The sequence below is a fragment of the Prenolepis imparis genome, unplaced genomic scaffold (assembly GCF_030444845.1).
Source record: "Prenolepis imparis isolate NDT839.2.m4 unplaced genomic scaffold, iyPreImpa1.0 SCAF_8, whole genome shotgun sequence".
NCBI lineage: Eukaryota > Metazoa > Arthropoda > Insecta > Hymenoptera > Formicidae > Prenolepis > Prenolepis imparis.
Genome location: NW_028141166.1, coordinates 714,746 through 730,931, shown reverse-complemented (window position 1 = coordinate 730,931; position 16,186 = coordinate 714,746). Strand labels below are relative to the sequence as shown.

Here is a 16,186-nt window from a genome sequence, read left to right as displayed (position 1 = left end):
GTTTAAGCCGTTATTGCGTATATGAAATCTATGATACTCTCAACTGTCCGACTCGCGTATAGATACACGGGCTGCCTCGCGGTTGCTGCGCGTGGATTTGGCGCAAGACACTGCCGTGTCTCTTAAATACCTCAACAGTTATATATATTTTTACGATTTCAGTTTTTTCAGGTCTTAATTTATATTTCTTTTTTTAAATAATACAATTTTTATAAAGAATTACTTATTTTGGTTGATGAGTTTATTTTTGTAAAAAGTTCATTTTTTTGTCTAAAGATTTCATTTTTGTGAAAAACTATTTTAAGTAAAGAGAAAAATATATTAGCATCTTACTTTTACATTTTTGATATCTTTTTTAGGTACATACTTTCATCGTAAATCATAACATCCACGAGTGCTCCAAGTGGGATGTGATAAACGTGAGCGCAAGTACATGGCTCTGTGCATGTAAATGGCACAGAAGGATTTCCACACTTAAATTGATATCCTTTATTCTGTGAAATAAAAGGTCCTGGTGGATTTTGATATGAAATGTTGGCAACGTAGCTGAGTAGATGAGATCCAGTTGGTGAAACTAAAAAGTAAAAATTTATTATAGGATATAAAATGAAACTTGTAAATCTAATTTTTATTTTGTAGAAAATTATATATATTTATAATTTTTTACATATTAATGAAGAATTTTAATATTATTAATGAATATTGCTACATAATAAAAATTAAATATTATATACTATTTAACATAAATCAGACATAATAATCATATGCATTCAGGTCCCCGGATAATAAGTTAGTCGAAAGAATTTGCATTTACTTATCTATATTAAAGAAGAAAATATTTATTTAAATAACATTTAGTTTTGTTAGCATGTAAAATAAAATGACCAGCAAATCTCTGAATATTATTTAAACTTTTTGAATATATCAGTATATGAAAAAGTATTTTCAAAGAATTCCGCATTATTTTTATGGGAAAGTGGCTTTCAATGTGGCTGTACTTGTGATATTTTGTATTTTATATCGTTCTGATAAAAAATCTCCATAGCCACAACAAAAAATAATAATGAAGTTTTTGAGTTATAGCGGCTCAAATCTAACATTCTGTCATTGCAGCTCACTGCAGCCAAATTCATTAAAAGCCATTTTTTATAAGAATAGTGCAGAGTTATTTTTTTGAAGTAACTATTTTAAATACAACACTTTCTTTAAGCAAATTTGTCCAAATGTTTTGCTCGTAAACAAAATGCTTACCGTTTTGTCGTCTTGCTAAATAAGAAGAAACGAAATATTTAAAAAATATTAAAGAAGTATTAAAGAAACATTAAAAAAGTATTTTAAAAAATTATAGAGAAAGAATAGGAGAGAATAATATCTATATAACACCCATTTAAGCACATATGTATTTGTTATATTGTATACTGCGATCAGTATCACCCAAAAGATATCATCAGGAAGAGTTAAAAAAGCTAGCTTGAACGATTGCAAATGGATTAAAATTCTCCTCTGGTTAAATATTTTGTCAAATCTGGTAATTATCAAGTAACTGAACGACATATTTAGTTAGGTAATTAAACAAATCAAGCAGAAAAATATGTATACAGGATGTCTAATTTTAATCGATCACCCTCAAAAACTTTTTTATTTTTGATTGTACAACAAAATGTTTAAGATAGAAATTGTTTGATTTGAAGAGTGACAGAAGATGGCACTACTGACTTTTTTCTGAATAACGCTTTTCAAAATCATTTGAAGGTCATTTATATTTTTTGAAATGATAAATTGTGATTTAAAATGTATTTCATTATAAAACCTATTTTTTTTCAAATTGATAGCACATAACTCAGCGAAAAATTATTATATCGAGTCCCGCTAAAGCGCATTTTGAAGGGAAAGGAAGAATTTGAACTTTCACGCGCTTTTTATCCCATTAAGTTAACTTGAGTCAACTGATTCACTTCGTGCAACTTAAAAAACTGGACCTTTTATTAATCAATTCTGCAGGTTCTCACTATGTCTGTCATTGTAAAACTGATCATCCAACGTAATCAACATTAAAATTTTCTCAAAATATAGACTTCAAAGTTCATTTTCATTTTTGAAGCACTCTATATCATAATTATTAGCTGCGTTATAAGCATTTAAAGTTTTATAATTTTTTAATACTTTTTACTGTAGTACTTTTTTGACTGATTGTGAATCATATTGTTACATAACTATTTTTTGCTTGCCATTACATTAGGCCAGACTATCTCGTATTCAAGTTTCTGCGAATACACAGAGAAAATAGTTTTTTTAGATTTAATCGTATTCTTAGCCTCGTTAGAATCCGGACAAATTGACAATTTACTTCTTCACCAGCAAATCAACCCAAATGTTATGATAATATTAATCATAATTTTTCTAATTGCAAGTACACAAAATACAAATGCAAAAACTTTAAAAACGAAATGGGTCACATAGTAAATATATGCAAAAAGGCACAAGTTTCCACGAATTAATTGATGAAACGCTCACAAAAGTCAGAAATTTCAGAAGAGGAAGTCACTAAAATGTTTAATCTGCAGAGCAACCATTAGCGGATCCTGGGGGGGGGGGTTAAAACTTCCCCCTTGCAAATTAAAAGAAATTAGTTTTGCTAAATCTGTTAAAAAAATGTAAGTAAAAAAAAAGCAAAAAAACAAAAACAGGCCTATCGACGCGAACGCCCGTGACTCAAGTTCTCAAGGGTCCGTTCTCCCACTCTGTGCGCTTGCTTTCTCCGACTCTGGCTCTGTACACGCCTCCCAGCTCCCATCCCTACCATACAGTTTAATACTCTAGCGCGTCAACGAAAAGAAGATCGCGGAAAGGGAAGAGGCGCAAGTTGTAGTACGTCCGATAGCATTAAAGGCTTCGTAGAAAATCCATTATTCATTGTTAGTCAAACAAAAAAAAAATTTTTTTTGTGGCTACAAAATTTATTTTCCGGCATATCCGTTTGTGATATTAAAGCTTCTTAAAAAGTATATAACTCATTTTTATTCACATTTTAGACAGCCGATTGGCTAAGTCGTGTAAAAAATGAAACGAAATACGACGATTGTCGATTTTTTAAAGAAAAAATCAAAAGAAAATGAAAATTTAGCTTCAGAGTCCTCTTTATCTTCAACTTCTGATTTTCCTTCTCCTTCTCCGTCAACTTCAGCTTCCTGTTTGCCTTCTCCCTCTCCATCAACTTCAGCTTCCTATTTGTCTTCTCCCTCTCTATCAACTTTAATCTCTGCTTCTGTTTCGGTATTTTCTGAAGAGAACGATATAGCTGTATTTCTTGGGAAAAAACTGGATATATTTCGAAAGGTGGACGCTTTGAGCAATGTTTATGTTCCTAATCAAGATTTTATTTTTCCAAAAAATCCACAGTTGCGTAATGTAAGATTTCAATACTCATGGCTTCATAAATTTAAATGGCTTTCTTACTCTAAGGCAAAAGATGCAGCATTTTGCAAGTATTGTGTTATTTTTGGGCCTGACACTGGTGGAAAAGGAAGCCAAGATCTAAAACAATTGGTGAAAGAGCCTTTTCGCAATTGGAAAAAGAGTCTTGAGAACTTTAAATATCATCAGAATTTACAGTATCATAAGAAAGCCTTGCTTGATTCTAAATCTGCTTTCCTGGTTGTCAAAAAAAAACAAGAAACAGTATCCATTCAAATTAATAAACAAAGAAAAGAAGAAATAAAAAGAAATCGAAAATATTTCAAACCGATAATAGAGACAATTCTACATTGTGGACGACAGGGCTTAGCTTTAAGAGGTCATCGAGATGACGGTAGAATTGATCCACAAATAGATCCGGAACAGAATGACGGAAATTTTAGAGCACTTTTAAGATTTAAGATTAGAGACGATGAGGAATTGTGTCACTTATTTCAAACTCAAAACAAAACTATTTTGTACACTTCTAAAGTCACACAAAATAAAATAATTGAAATCTGCAATTCACTTATTTTGAAAAAGTTGATTTTGAAGATAAAATATATTTTTTCGGTTTTAATGGATGAAACTACGGATATAGCGACGCAAGAACAAATGTCTTTATGCGTTCGAATATTTAACAATCAAACAATGCATATTGAAGAACTTTTTTTACAATTCTACACTATTCACGACTTAACGGGAGTAGGGTTAGCTAATAGCCTTTTAAAAGCTGTGACGGAATTAGGCCTTGATCTAATGAAAATTCGAGGACAGGGATATGACAGAGCTGCTTCCATGAGTGGAAATTTTAATGGAGTTAAAACGCATATTTTAAACAAATATCCTTTGGCAAAGTATGTGCACTGCACAGTACATGTTCTAAATTTAGCAATTTCTGATTCTTGTAAAATGAAAGAAATTAAACATTGCATGGGAATTATTAGCAAAATATGCTCCTTTTTTAATTCTCCGAAACGAAACTCGCTATTACAAGAGCAAATCAAAGCTGATTTAAACCGAAAATCTACACATTTTAATTTGAAACAACTGTGCGCAACAAGATGGTCAGAAAGGCATGATTCCGTCTCCATTTTTTTTGAGCTTTTTGATTACATATTGATCACATTGGAAAAAATAAGTTCTACTTGGAACTGTTCTGAGACATCTTCTACCGCATTTTGCTTGTTAACATCTATAAAAAGCATGGAATTTATAATAACTCTTCTAACAGTTAATCGAGTTTTTAATTTTTCAAGTAATCTTTGTAAATATTTACAAAATCCTAAAATCGATTTATGCGAGGCGATTTCATATGCAAAAATTGTAACTCAAAGAGTTAGCGAAATTCGAAAAAATGCCGACGTTGAATTCGAAATTTTATATGAAAAAGCTAATGCATATGCAGAAAAGCATGAAATAGAAATAAAACTTCCCAGACTTGTCCAAAAATCAACTAATCCGATAACCTATTACAAATCAAATATATTTATAAATTTTCTCGACCATTCCATTATGCAAATGAACGAAAGATTCCTCAGTCATGAAGAGCTTTTATCCAGTTTTCAGTTTCTATTAGAACCTTCGCCTTTAGACCAGCATAATTTGCATCTCTTGGAAAATATTTTTAAAACATATGAATCTGATTTGCAATGCAACATAGAAGGATTAATGAATGAGTATGAAATTTGGCAAAAAAGAGTAGAAATGTTGAAACGTCCATTAAAAAATGTAGAGGATGCCTTAAATATGTGTAATTATTTGCGAAAATATTTTTACCATTTTGCGTATTTTTGCTACTTTACCCGTCTCGACTTGCGAAAATGAGAGATCATTTTCAATGTTAAGATGTTTGAAAACTTATTTGCAAAGCACAACTTCGGAGAACCGCTTAAATGGATTGGCACTCATGAATCTACGAGGGCAGTTCGATAAGTCAGTGACTTTTACAAGATGTGGCACTCAAATCGCAATCTAATTTTATTTCTGATATTTACCATCTTATTTAAGTATACACACCAAGTTTCAAGTAGATCTGTCAAATAGAAATTTTTTGACAGCGTTCTAAAGCGGATAAGTTTGTGTTTTTTGCTAAAATGGAAAAAAGTGAATTTCGTGTACTAATAAAACATTACTTTTTGCGTGGAAAAACCATTAAGGAAACTGAAAAGCTAAAAAAGTATTATGGGGACTCTGCTTCGTCGCATGGAATGGTTCACAAGTGGTTCACTGAATTTCGTTCGAAAGAGAGGCTGGAGGTGAAAAGAGAGGAACAGGAGAAATGGGAGAAGAAAGGAGGTGGAGCGGGGAGGAACGAGAATGAGGATAATGGCTATGATATCCTGTGTGAAAGTATTGTATATGATAAAGGAAGAAAGGAGGATGTAAGGAGTTTGGAGCTTCCCTAAAAAGCTTCTAGGTAAACCTCTAGGGGAAGCCGAATAAATATGACTATGACTATATATATATTATATATATTATTTATATTTATATATATTTGTATATATTTATAAATATTTATTAATTTTTCGCTCTTTATTCCTTCTCGTTCTTACTTTCAATGACATTATAATATACATGCATATTGAGTGTGTTGCGATTCTTATCTATAAACAAAATAATGATCCATGTGGCAACAGCGCACGTGAAAATTATTTGAGAAATAATAACTGCTATTTTTTGCTCCACTATATCTACAACGCACGCACACATACGTACGAATCGTAGTCCAAGTTATACTCTTATATTAGACTTCTAATTCAAATTTGGAGGGTAACAGCTTTCTTTCGTGCGCCTCAATTCCAGGAAACCTTTTTATTCATACAAAATGTATATTTATTATAAATAAAGCACGTATTATGAGGAGTTGACAGCTCGTCTGCAATTCGAGACGTCATATCGAGATAAAAGGAGGTAACGAAAACTGTAATTTCATAATTATTTCTCATTTTTCATATGAAATCGAAGTTTGCTGAGATCATTGATGTATGTATTGCAATCGTATAGAGAAGGATTTTTAATTCTGTCAAATCAATGCGACGAGAGACTCAAAGAACGAAAATAATGCTTCGTCGGTAAGAAAACAGACGCGAGGGATCTCCTTAATGAAAAGAAATCGTACGATCATGAACCAAAATTAATTTGAAAATTCTTAAATTATTAAAAAATAAACATAAAATGATATAAAAAGGCCAACTAACGAGCAAATATCTAGATGTTGTTGAACGATTATTTATTAAATATTAACATTAAAGATATTTAAAATAAATTAACAAAAATAAAATTCAACCGTTTCGACTGTACGCAGTCTTCTTCAGTGTTGTCATTTAATATTTATGACAGTATAATTTCTGAACATTTTGATAATGCGAACGATTACATTGCTAAGATTTATTGACGTGTTGCGAATAGAGTAAGTTATAAAAATTAAAGGTGGAAAACTCTTCTAATTCCATCGTTTAAAGGCGTGGAATTGTCCTAGTTCCCGATGGTATGTGTGATTCTCTATATGGAATGAACAACTCTTTATAAGCTAACCTTACATATTTTATATAAATTAAAATTAAAATTAAATTTCTTACTGTAATATATGCCCATAGATGAGTTTATGACCATCCGTGACATTGATTGTCTGTGACACATCTCACCTCCAACACAATCATGAGAAACAGCCACAAATTTATATTTATATACCATATGATATGTACAAGTTATTCTTTTCTTATTGACTATTTTGTTTTGTTTGTTTATTTCAAAGGTTAGCTATTTTATCCAGTATATCTGAATATGATTCGCTGAGTAACTCTGTGTCTTTTTTTAAATTTATACCGTTTTTTTGTTCCTTTATGTGCAGCATTTCAGAAATCATTCTTTTATGATAATTTGTTTCGTAATCTAAAATTTTAACATTATCTCAATCAAAATTGTGTTGTTCTTTGATTCTATGTTCTGATATAACAGAGTGTCTCTTCGAATCCATTCTGATATTATTTTTATGTTCTTTTGTTCTAGTCTGTAATTGTCTCTTTGTTTGGCCAACGTATGTTGCATTACAGTCGTTGCAGTTAATCTTGTAAACTACACTGGAATTATGTGAATGTTGATTTTTGTCTTTATGGGTTTTTATAATTTTGTTCAGTTTGTTTAAACATCGAAAACCAATTATCACATTGGTTTTTTAAAATGAAGAGACAATCATTTCTGAGACATTATTAATATAAGGGATAACTAAAAGTTTTCTTGTTTCTTCTTCCTTTGTTGAGTTATTAGTGTGCGATGCTTTGTTTTTATGTCTGTTTAACATTCTCCCATTGGAAATGAGATGCGTAATTCGGTGATTGATTTTATTAAAAATCAAATCAAGAGGGTAACCATTGCTCAAAAGTATATCGGCAACCAATTCAAGGTTTTTGTTATAATATTGTGGATGTGATAAAAGCAAACACCTGTCTGCTAAGTTATAAATTATTCCAATTTTATGGCAATGAGGATGATTAGAAAAATATGATAATAATCTGTCTGAAAACGTATCTTTCTGATACCAGTCCATGTGAATTGTATTGTTATACGCTTTAATTGAGAGGTCTAGAAATTTTAACCAACGATCCCTCTCTTGTTCAGCGGTAAATTTTAATCTATCATGATAGTCATTAAATGCTTTAACAATTCTGTCAATGTCATTCGCTGGAGTAGTCAAAATTATATCATCAATATACTGATAATAAAATGTGAATCTTTTGTCTATACAACCAAAAATTGTCTCCTCTAGATCTTGCATGACTAGATCAGCTATTATCGGTGATAGTGGAGACCCCATAGGGGTTCCATAGGTTTGTTTATAAATTATATTATTGAATATAAAATATGTCGACGTTAAAATAAACCTAATAATCTGTATGAATTCTGTCTGTGGTATCTTCGTAAATTTGTTTATGTAACTCCATCTTTTGTTAATACTTTCAATTGCCAGATCCACAGGGACATTAGTGAAAAGTGAGACCACGTCCAGCGAGACCATTACTTCATCATCATTGATCTTTTTTCCAGAGAGATTGTTGCACATTTCAAAACTACTGTTAATGTGACTCTTTGCCGTTGGAAGACTGGAATGTAATATTTTATGTATGAAGGACGCTAATGAATATAGTGCTGTGTTGATTGAGGAAACTATGATTCTGAAAGGTGTGTTTTCCTTGTGAATTTTCAGCAATCCATATGCTTTAGGTAGGAAAGAATCGCTCGAGAATAATTTATAGTATTCTTTTTTATTAATGTAACCTTTATTCGTCCATATTTTCAATGTGTTATTCAGTTCTTTTTCTATTTTTGAGCATAGTTTTTTTTTAATAATTGAATATGTGTTTTTATCATTCAAGAGGTTCTCAACTTTATTGACATAATCTGTTTGTTCATAGCCACCGTGACGTTGCCTTTGTCAGCGCGTGTAAATATTATATTAGGGTTGTTATGACAAAATTTGATCGTTGCTTTTTCCATTAGAAGTAGCTTATGATGTAATTGGTCTTTTTTATGATTGATTTTTAAAAACTTTGAAAATTGCGGGATAGCAATATTGCGGATTGTTGTCAAGTTAATTATGTTGTTACGTTTACTCTCTATATCCTTAACGAATTCATGGATCGCTTCTTTTTTATCAATAATGGGAAGGCCAAAATCACTCCCTAACTGCAGTAGATTGGATACCCTGGTTGGAATGTTTTTGTTTGAAAGGTTGATAAACCATTTTTTGTTAGTTGATAACACAGGAACGTTTGTTTCTTTAATAAATTTTTTTGCTTCTATGTGTATGTTAATGGTATCATTAGTGGTTGTTATGGGAAGTATTTGTGAAAAATTGACTGGTTGTGATGTTTCTTTATGTAAATTACAATATAACTTAATTGGTTTTATGTTGTTTGTATAGGTAGCTAATTTTTTGTTCACTAACCAATTGAATTTCTTTTTATGAGTCATTTGTAATTTTTCATGATATTTTTGAAAGGATGATATGTGATGGCTAAATATTTTCCCCCAAATATATGTAGGTATCATGCCAGTTAATGATTGTGTAAGCTTGAAAATTTTTTTGTATAGAAACTCAATTTGTCTATGTAGATCAAAAATTTCTATATTTATTATGTTGGACCTGAAATGGCAAATCAATCCATCTAGTTTTTTGAGCGATCTATGATGATTCAGTATAAATCTAACTTTGCAAAAATTATTTAGGTGTGTCGGAACAATATCTCGGTTTTTACATGTCATTAAAAATCTTAGTTTAGATTTGATTCTGATCAACGTATAATTCGCATCTATCCAGAGTTTTAATAAGTGTACTATATTACTTCCAAAGGTTCTGTGTAAAAAATTAAAATTAAAAGGATGATTTTCATATTTAAATTTGTATTGACGCATTATAAGGCCAGCGTGTATTAAACAATTCACAATTGTACAATTTAGTAGCGCTCTTGTATTTCTTAAAAAATAAACATAAAATGATATAAAAAGGCCAACTAACGAGCAAATATCTAGATGTTGTTGAACGATTATTTATTAATAAATGAGTTACATAAACAAATTTACAAAGATACCACAGACAGAATTCATACAGATTATTAGGTTTATTTTAACGTCGACATATTTTATATTCAATAACATAATTTATAAACAAACCTATGGAACCCCTATGGGGTCTCCACTATCACTGATAATAGCTGATCTAGTCATGCAAGATCTAGAGGAGACAATTTTTGGTTGTATAGACAAAAGATTCACATTTTATTATCGGTATGTTGATGATATAATTTTGACTACTCCAGCGAATGACATTGACAGAATTGTTAAAGCATTTAATGACTATCAAGATAGATTAAAATTTACCGTTGAACAAGAGAGGGATCGTTGGTTAAAATTTCTAGACCTCTCAATTAAAGCGTATAACAATACAATTCACATGGACTGGTATCAGAAAGATACGTTTTCAGACAGATTATTATCATATTTTTCTAATCATCCTCATTGCCATAAAATTGGAATAATTTATAACTTAACAGAAAGGTGTTTGCTTTTATCACATCCACAATATTATAACAAAAACCTTGAATTGGTTGCCGATATACTTTTGAGCAATGGTTACCCTCTTGATTTGATTTTTAATAAAATTAATCACCGAATTACGCATCTCATTTCCAATGGGAGAATGTTAAACAGACATAAAAACAAAGCATCGCACACTAATAACTCAACAAAGGAAGAAGAAACAAGAAAACTTTTAGTTATCCCTTATATTAATAATGTCTCAGAAATGATTGTCTCTTCATTTTAAAAAACCAATGTGATAATTGGTTTTCGATGTTTAAACAAACTGAACAAAATTATAAAAACCCATAAAGACAAAAATCAACATTCACATAATTCCAGTGTAGTTTACAAGATTAACTGCAACGACTGTAATGCAACATACGTTGGCCAAACAAAGAGACAATTACAGACTAGAACAAAAGAACATAAAAATAATATCAGAATGGATTCGAAGAGACACTCTGTTATATCAGAACATAGAATCAAAGAACAACACAATTTTGATTGAGATAATGTTAAAATTTTAGATTACGAAACAAATTATCATAAAAGAATGATTTCTGAAATGCTGCACATAAAGGAACAAAAAAACGGTATAAATTTAAAAAAGACACAGAGTTACTCAGCGAATCATATTCAGATATACTGGATAAAATAGCTAACCTTTGAAATAAACAAACAAAACAAAATAGTCAATAAGAAAAGAATAACTTGTACATATCATATGGTATATAAATATAAATTTGTGGCTGTTTCTCATGATTGTGTTGGAGGTGAGATGTGTCACAGACAATCAATGTCACGGATGGTCATAAACTCATCTATGGGCATATATTACAGTAAGAAATTTAATTTTAATTTTAATTTATATAAAATATGTAAGGTTAGCTTATAAAGAGTTGTTCATTCCATATAGAGAATCACACATACCATCGGGAACTAGGACAATTCCACGCCTTTAAACGATGGAATTAGAAGAGTTTTCCACCTTTAATTTTATAACTTACTCTATTCGCAACACGTCAATAAATCTTAGCAATGTAATCGTTCGCATTATCAAAATGTTCAGAAATTATACTGTCATAAATATTAAATGACAACACTGAAGAAGACTGCGTACAGTCGAAACGGTTGAATTTTATTTTTGTTAATTTATTTTAAATATCTTTAATGTTAATATTTAATAAATAATCGTTCAACAACATCTAGATATTTGCTCGTTAGTTGGCCTTTTTATATCATTTTATGTTTATTTTTTAATAATTTAAGAATTTTCAAATTAATTTTGGTTCATGATCGTACGATTTCTTTTCATTAAGGAGATCCCTCGCGTCTGTTTTCTTACCGACGAAGCATTATTTTCGTTCTTTGAGTCTCTCGTCGCATTGATTTGACAGAATTAAAAATCCTTCTCTATACGATTGCAATACATACATCAATGATCTCAGCAAACTTCGATTTCATATGAAAAATGAGAAATAATTATGAAATTACAGTTTTCGTTACCTCCTTTTATCTCGATATGACGTCTCGAATTGCAGACGAGCTGTCAACTCCTCATAATACGTGCTTTATTTATAATAAATATACATTTTGTATGAATAAAAAGGTTTCCTGGAATTGAGGCGCACGAAAGAAAGCACTGTTACCCTCCAAATTTGAATTAGAAGTCTAATATAAGAGTATAACTTGGACTACGATTCGTACGTATGTGTGCGTGCGTTGTAGATATAGTGGAGCAAAAAATAGCAGTTATTATTTCTCAAATAATTTTCACGTGCGCTGTTGCCACATGGATCATTATTTTGTTTATAGATAAGAATCGCAACACACTCAATATGCATGTATATTATAATGTCATTGAAAGTAAGAACGAGAAGGAGTAAAGAGCGAAAAATTAATAAATATTTATAAATATATACAAATATATATAAATATAAATAATATATATAATATATATATAGTCATAGTCATATTTATTCGGCTTCCCCTAGAGGTTTGCCTAGAAGCTTTTTAGGGAAGCTCCAAACCCCTTACATCCTCCTTTCTTCCTTTATCATATACAATACTTTCACACAGGATATCATAGCCATTAACCTCATTCTCGTTCCTCCCCGCTCCACCTCCTTTCTTCTCCCATTTCTCCTGTTCCTCTCTTTTCACCTCCAGCCTCTCTTTGCCTTGTCTTGTCTCCTCTCCTGCGTCCCTTCCTTTCCCTCCTTCCATTGCATCTCTCATCTCAACAGAAACTTCTTCGGATAAACACACACATAAATACATCATTCCCCTGTATCCTAGCCTTAGGCGATCTTACAATCATTCTACTCCACCCTTCCCTACCCCCCTTTCCAGTCTTCCTTCCCTTTTCCCCTTCATTTTCCCATGCCCTCTTACCCTTAAAACCTCCCCCCTTTCTCCTCTTCTCTCTTTTAACCTTCTGCTTCCTCCGATTCCGCTCTTATGCCTCTACCTCCGTTTTGTCCTCTCTCTCTTCCCTCCGCTGCACTGCTTCATCTCTGTCATCTTCCGTCCGCTCTCTTCCAATTCTTCCTCTGTCTTCTTCTTCGCTCCCCCCCTTCCGTCCTCTTCTCACATTTCTCTTCTTTTATCCGTTCTCCTCTTACCGCTTCCCTCCACCTCCTGTCTTCTCCGCTCTCCGACTCATTCTTTTTACACTCCTTCCTCTCTTTCTTCCTTTCCTCTTCCAATCTCTCATCCCCTTCCACGTTCTTCCTTCATAACCTCTCCATCATCTCCAGTCTCTCTAGCCTTTTGTCTACTCTTCTTCTCCTTCCTCCTCCTCAGTCTCTCTCTCCGACTTCTTCTCCATCACCTTCAGCATCTTTTCCATTATCACTCTCATCTCCTTTATCTCTCTCACTCCCTCTTCATCCATTCCATCTTCCGACTTTCTCTCTCTCCAACACCGTATCCTCTCTTCTACTGTCTCTTAACTTTTCTTCAGATCTCTTCCTCTTTTCCACTTCCGGCTCTATCAGCGTCCTTTCTTCTTAATCTCCATTATCTCTCACTTTCCATCTGCTCTCTAACCTTCTTCCAATCTTCCAAAACATTTGTCAGCTGGATCGCTATCGACCCTGCACGTGTCGATCATACCGGTGGCGCCCTCTTTCCACTTCCACTCCTGTATCCACCTTCCTTCGCCGTCTCCATCTGAACCGCTCGAACCACTCTCTACTTGCCGCAACCTCCGTGGCGCCCTCTCCATCTATCCTTTCTCTCACTTAAGCCTCTCCTTACTGTCCAGCGCCCTCTCTCTCATCTCCTCTGCCACGTCACGTCTCCTCGTCCTTTCTTCCCGTTACTCCGTATTATTCCACCTTCCATAAAATCCTTTCTACTCCGTTCTCACGCTCACCATCACCTCACTCAACTCCTCCTGTATTCCTCTATCCGTCTCTTATTTCCTTCTCCTCCATCTCACCCAACAAACCACCTTTTTCACGTCCCAACACGGAGCACTACTTTCCGCCTGTCACTACCTCCGCGGCCATCTTCCTCTCTATAATATATATATTATATATGTATATGTATATGTATATAAATATATATATATTTAATAATATAATATATCATAATTAAAATACTTTTGAGTCGCTAGTCAAAGAAATAAAAGGTAACTAATTTAGTCGACCAAACTAGCAAGAAATATATTTATTTGAAAATCACGACGTTTCGACCATGTGGTTGTGGTCCTTATCAAGTGATAATAAACTGGAAGAATATATCAATAATTAACGATTGAAATTATTAAAAATGTAAAAAGGTATTTTAGCTGATATGGTGATGGATGACTTAGAGACACATTGTATAAGTTCGTTGAGTTTTACCGTTCCTGTTTATTATAGATATGTAGACCGACATTTTCGCCATAGTGCCTTTTACGAAATTGGATGAGATGTTAACGACTTTTAATAGTTATCACCAACGTTTGAGTTTCACTCACGAAGTTGAAGTCAATTCTTCTATTAATTTTTTAAACACACCACTGTCATCCGTAATGGCAGCAGACTCATGACTAATTGGTATAGGAACTACATGGTCCGGTAGATATATAAACTTTTTTTCTAATCATCCTATCAAATATAAAATTAACACTATTTATAGTCTTGTTGATTATGCTATACTTTTATTCGCTGACCGTTTTCATTGTGAGAATATAACTCGAAAATTATTAGTGCCTCGACATTTTCGCTGAGGAAAGAACGTCTCCAAATGATCCCAGGAATCTGCCCACGACAGGTGAAACGCGAACCACCGGACACCCTGTATATAAACTCTAGATACATAGTATAATAAAATCTTAAAAATTAAATAATCTTCATGCATAGTATAATACAAACTTTCAATAAACTTAATATAATAAGAATTTAAACTTAAGAATATAATAGAATTTATAATTCATCTTTTACTGGAACAGGCTTTAGTTCACGCACGCTTCCCAAAAATAATGGGAGTTTAGTTGGTTTATGTTCGATTGCGAACATGAATGGACGATCTACGACAAACTTCATTGGTAAGATGGCCATTCTTTTCAATCTTGTTTCAGCAACTGCAATCAATAATTTTCTATTGTAATGCTTACAATATCAACATAGGGTTTTCTATTATTCACTGAATAGACCTGTTACAGCAGCAGCTTCCGAACCTTGTTCGTCAACCTCTATAAAAATTTTTTGTAACACATTGCCCACTTTTAGAGGTAATTTTGAGATACGTATAAAATTCGCGTTATCCTCGAACATCGTTTTCAAATTAATCTGCAAGAATTTTAATTTCTGAAATTTATGAATTTTCTCTTTCATATAAATTTAAAATATATTTCACAAATAGCTTACCTTATGTAGAATATCTTTTAAATCAATAGTAATTTCAAATTTAAACTTAGGTAAATATAATTCGAAATTGTCAGAAATCCTGCGTTCATTTACCAATGTTTCCCAATTAAAATTTTTTTCTACATCCTTCAGTTCTACCTCTTCATACGGCAATAATATTATCATTACAATGTCCTCATTCTGTAATATTGTATTTTTATTCAATTTTATTCTTGAAAGTTTTTTTATAAATAATAATTACTTACCAAGTAGGGTATTTCAATAAATTGTGCATGCAAAGCTGGAATTTCACCATAAAAATATGTCGCGCTTTTAAACATTGTTGAGACATGATATGATTTTCTTTTCGAACATGAAAGATACGTGGCTTTGTATCCTGTTCATTAAACATTTTTAGCCATTTACATTTAAAGTAAATAGCATTTATCAACAGAATTTGTGTATCTGTAGCGATATCGCCTATTCACAAAAAGTTAATTATTAAATTTAATTATTAAAAATGTTTTTATAAAAGCAATAACTTTTTATATTTAAATGTTAATTATTTGTGAGACATATGAGCAACATACTTGGAGATATTATGTCGTGTATCTCAGAATTTGTCGCTGTACGAATCCATGAGTTAATAGTTTTCGCAGCATGTGTGTTGTCTTTGAAATCTATTTTTGAAATCGAAGATTTAAAAATATTCATGCATATTGATAGAAAATTTCCTTCTAGATCAACTTCCTTTTGAACATATGCTGCATTTCTTATATACAATGTGACAGTACTCTGCGTTGATACCACTGCTT

At 32.1% G+C, this 16,186-nt stretch overlaps 2 protein-coding genes and 1 pseudogene across 2 annotated transcripts in view; all 3 read right to left on the bottom strand.

The window, feature by feature from the left end:
* The window catches only part of LOC145939356 (multicopper oxidase 3-like), a 34,477-nt gene extending 33,903 nt beyond the window's left edge, over positions 1-574 (bottom strand). The window contains exon 1 of the mRNA XM_083043615.1: positions 368-574. Within this exon, the coding sequence (XP_082899741.1) occupies positions 368-383 (16 nt within the window). The 5' untranslated portion in view covers positions 384-574. The remainder of the gene's footprint in view (positions 1-367) is intronic.
* Positions 575-3,023: 2,449 nt separating this feature from the next.
* Positions 3,024-16,186, bottom strand: part of LOC145939355 (multicopper oxidase 3-like) — a 174,480-nt gene continuing 161,317 nt past the window's right edge. The window contains exon 8 of the mRNA XM_083043613.1: positions 3,024-3,280. Within this exon, the coding sequence (XP_082899739.1) occupies positions 3,029-3,280 (252 nt within the window). The 3' untranslated portion in view covers positions 3,024-3,028. The remainder of the gene's footprint in view (positions 3,281-16,186) is intronic.
* Positions 14,815-16,186, bottom strand: part of LOC145939835 (antitrypsin-like) — a 1,814-nt pseudogene continuing 442 nt past the window's right edge.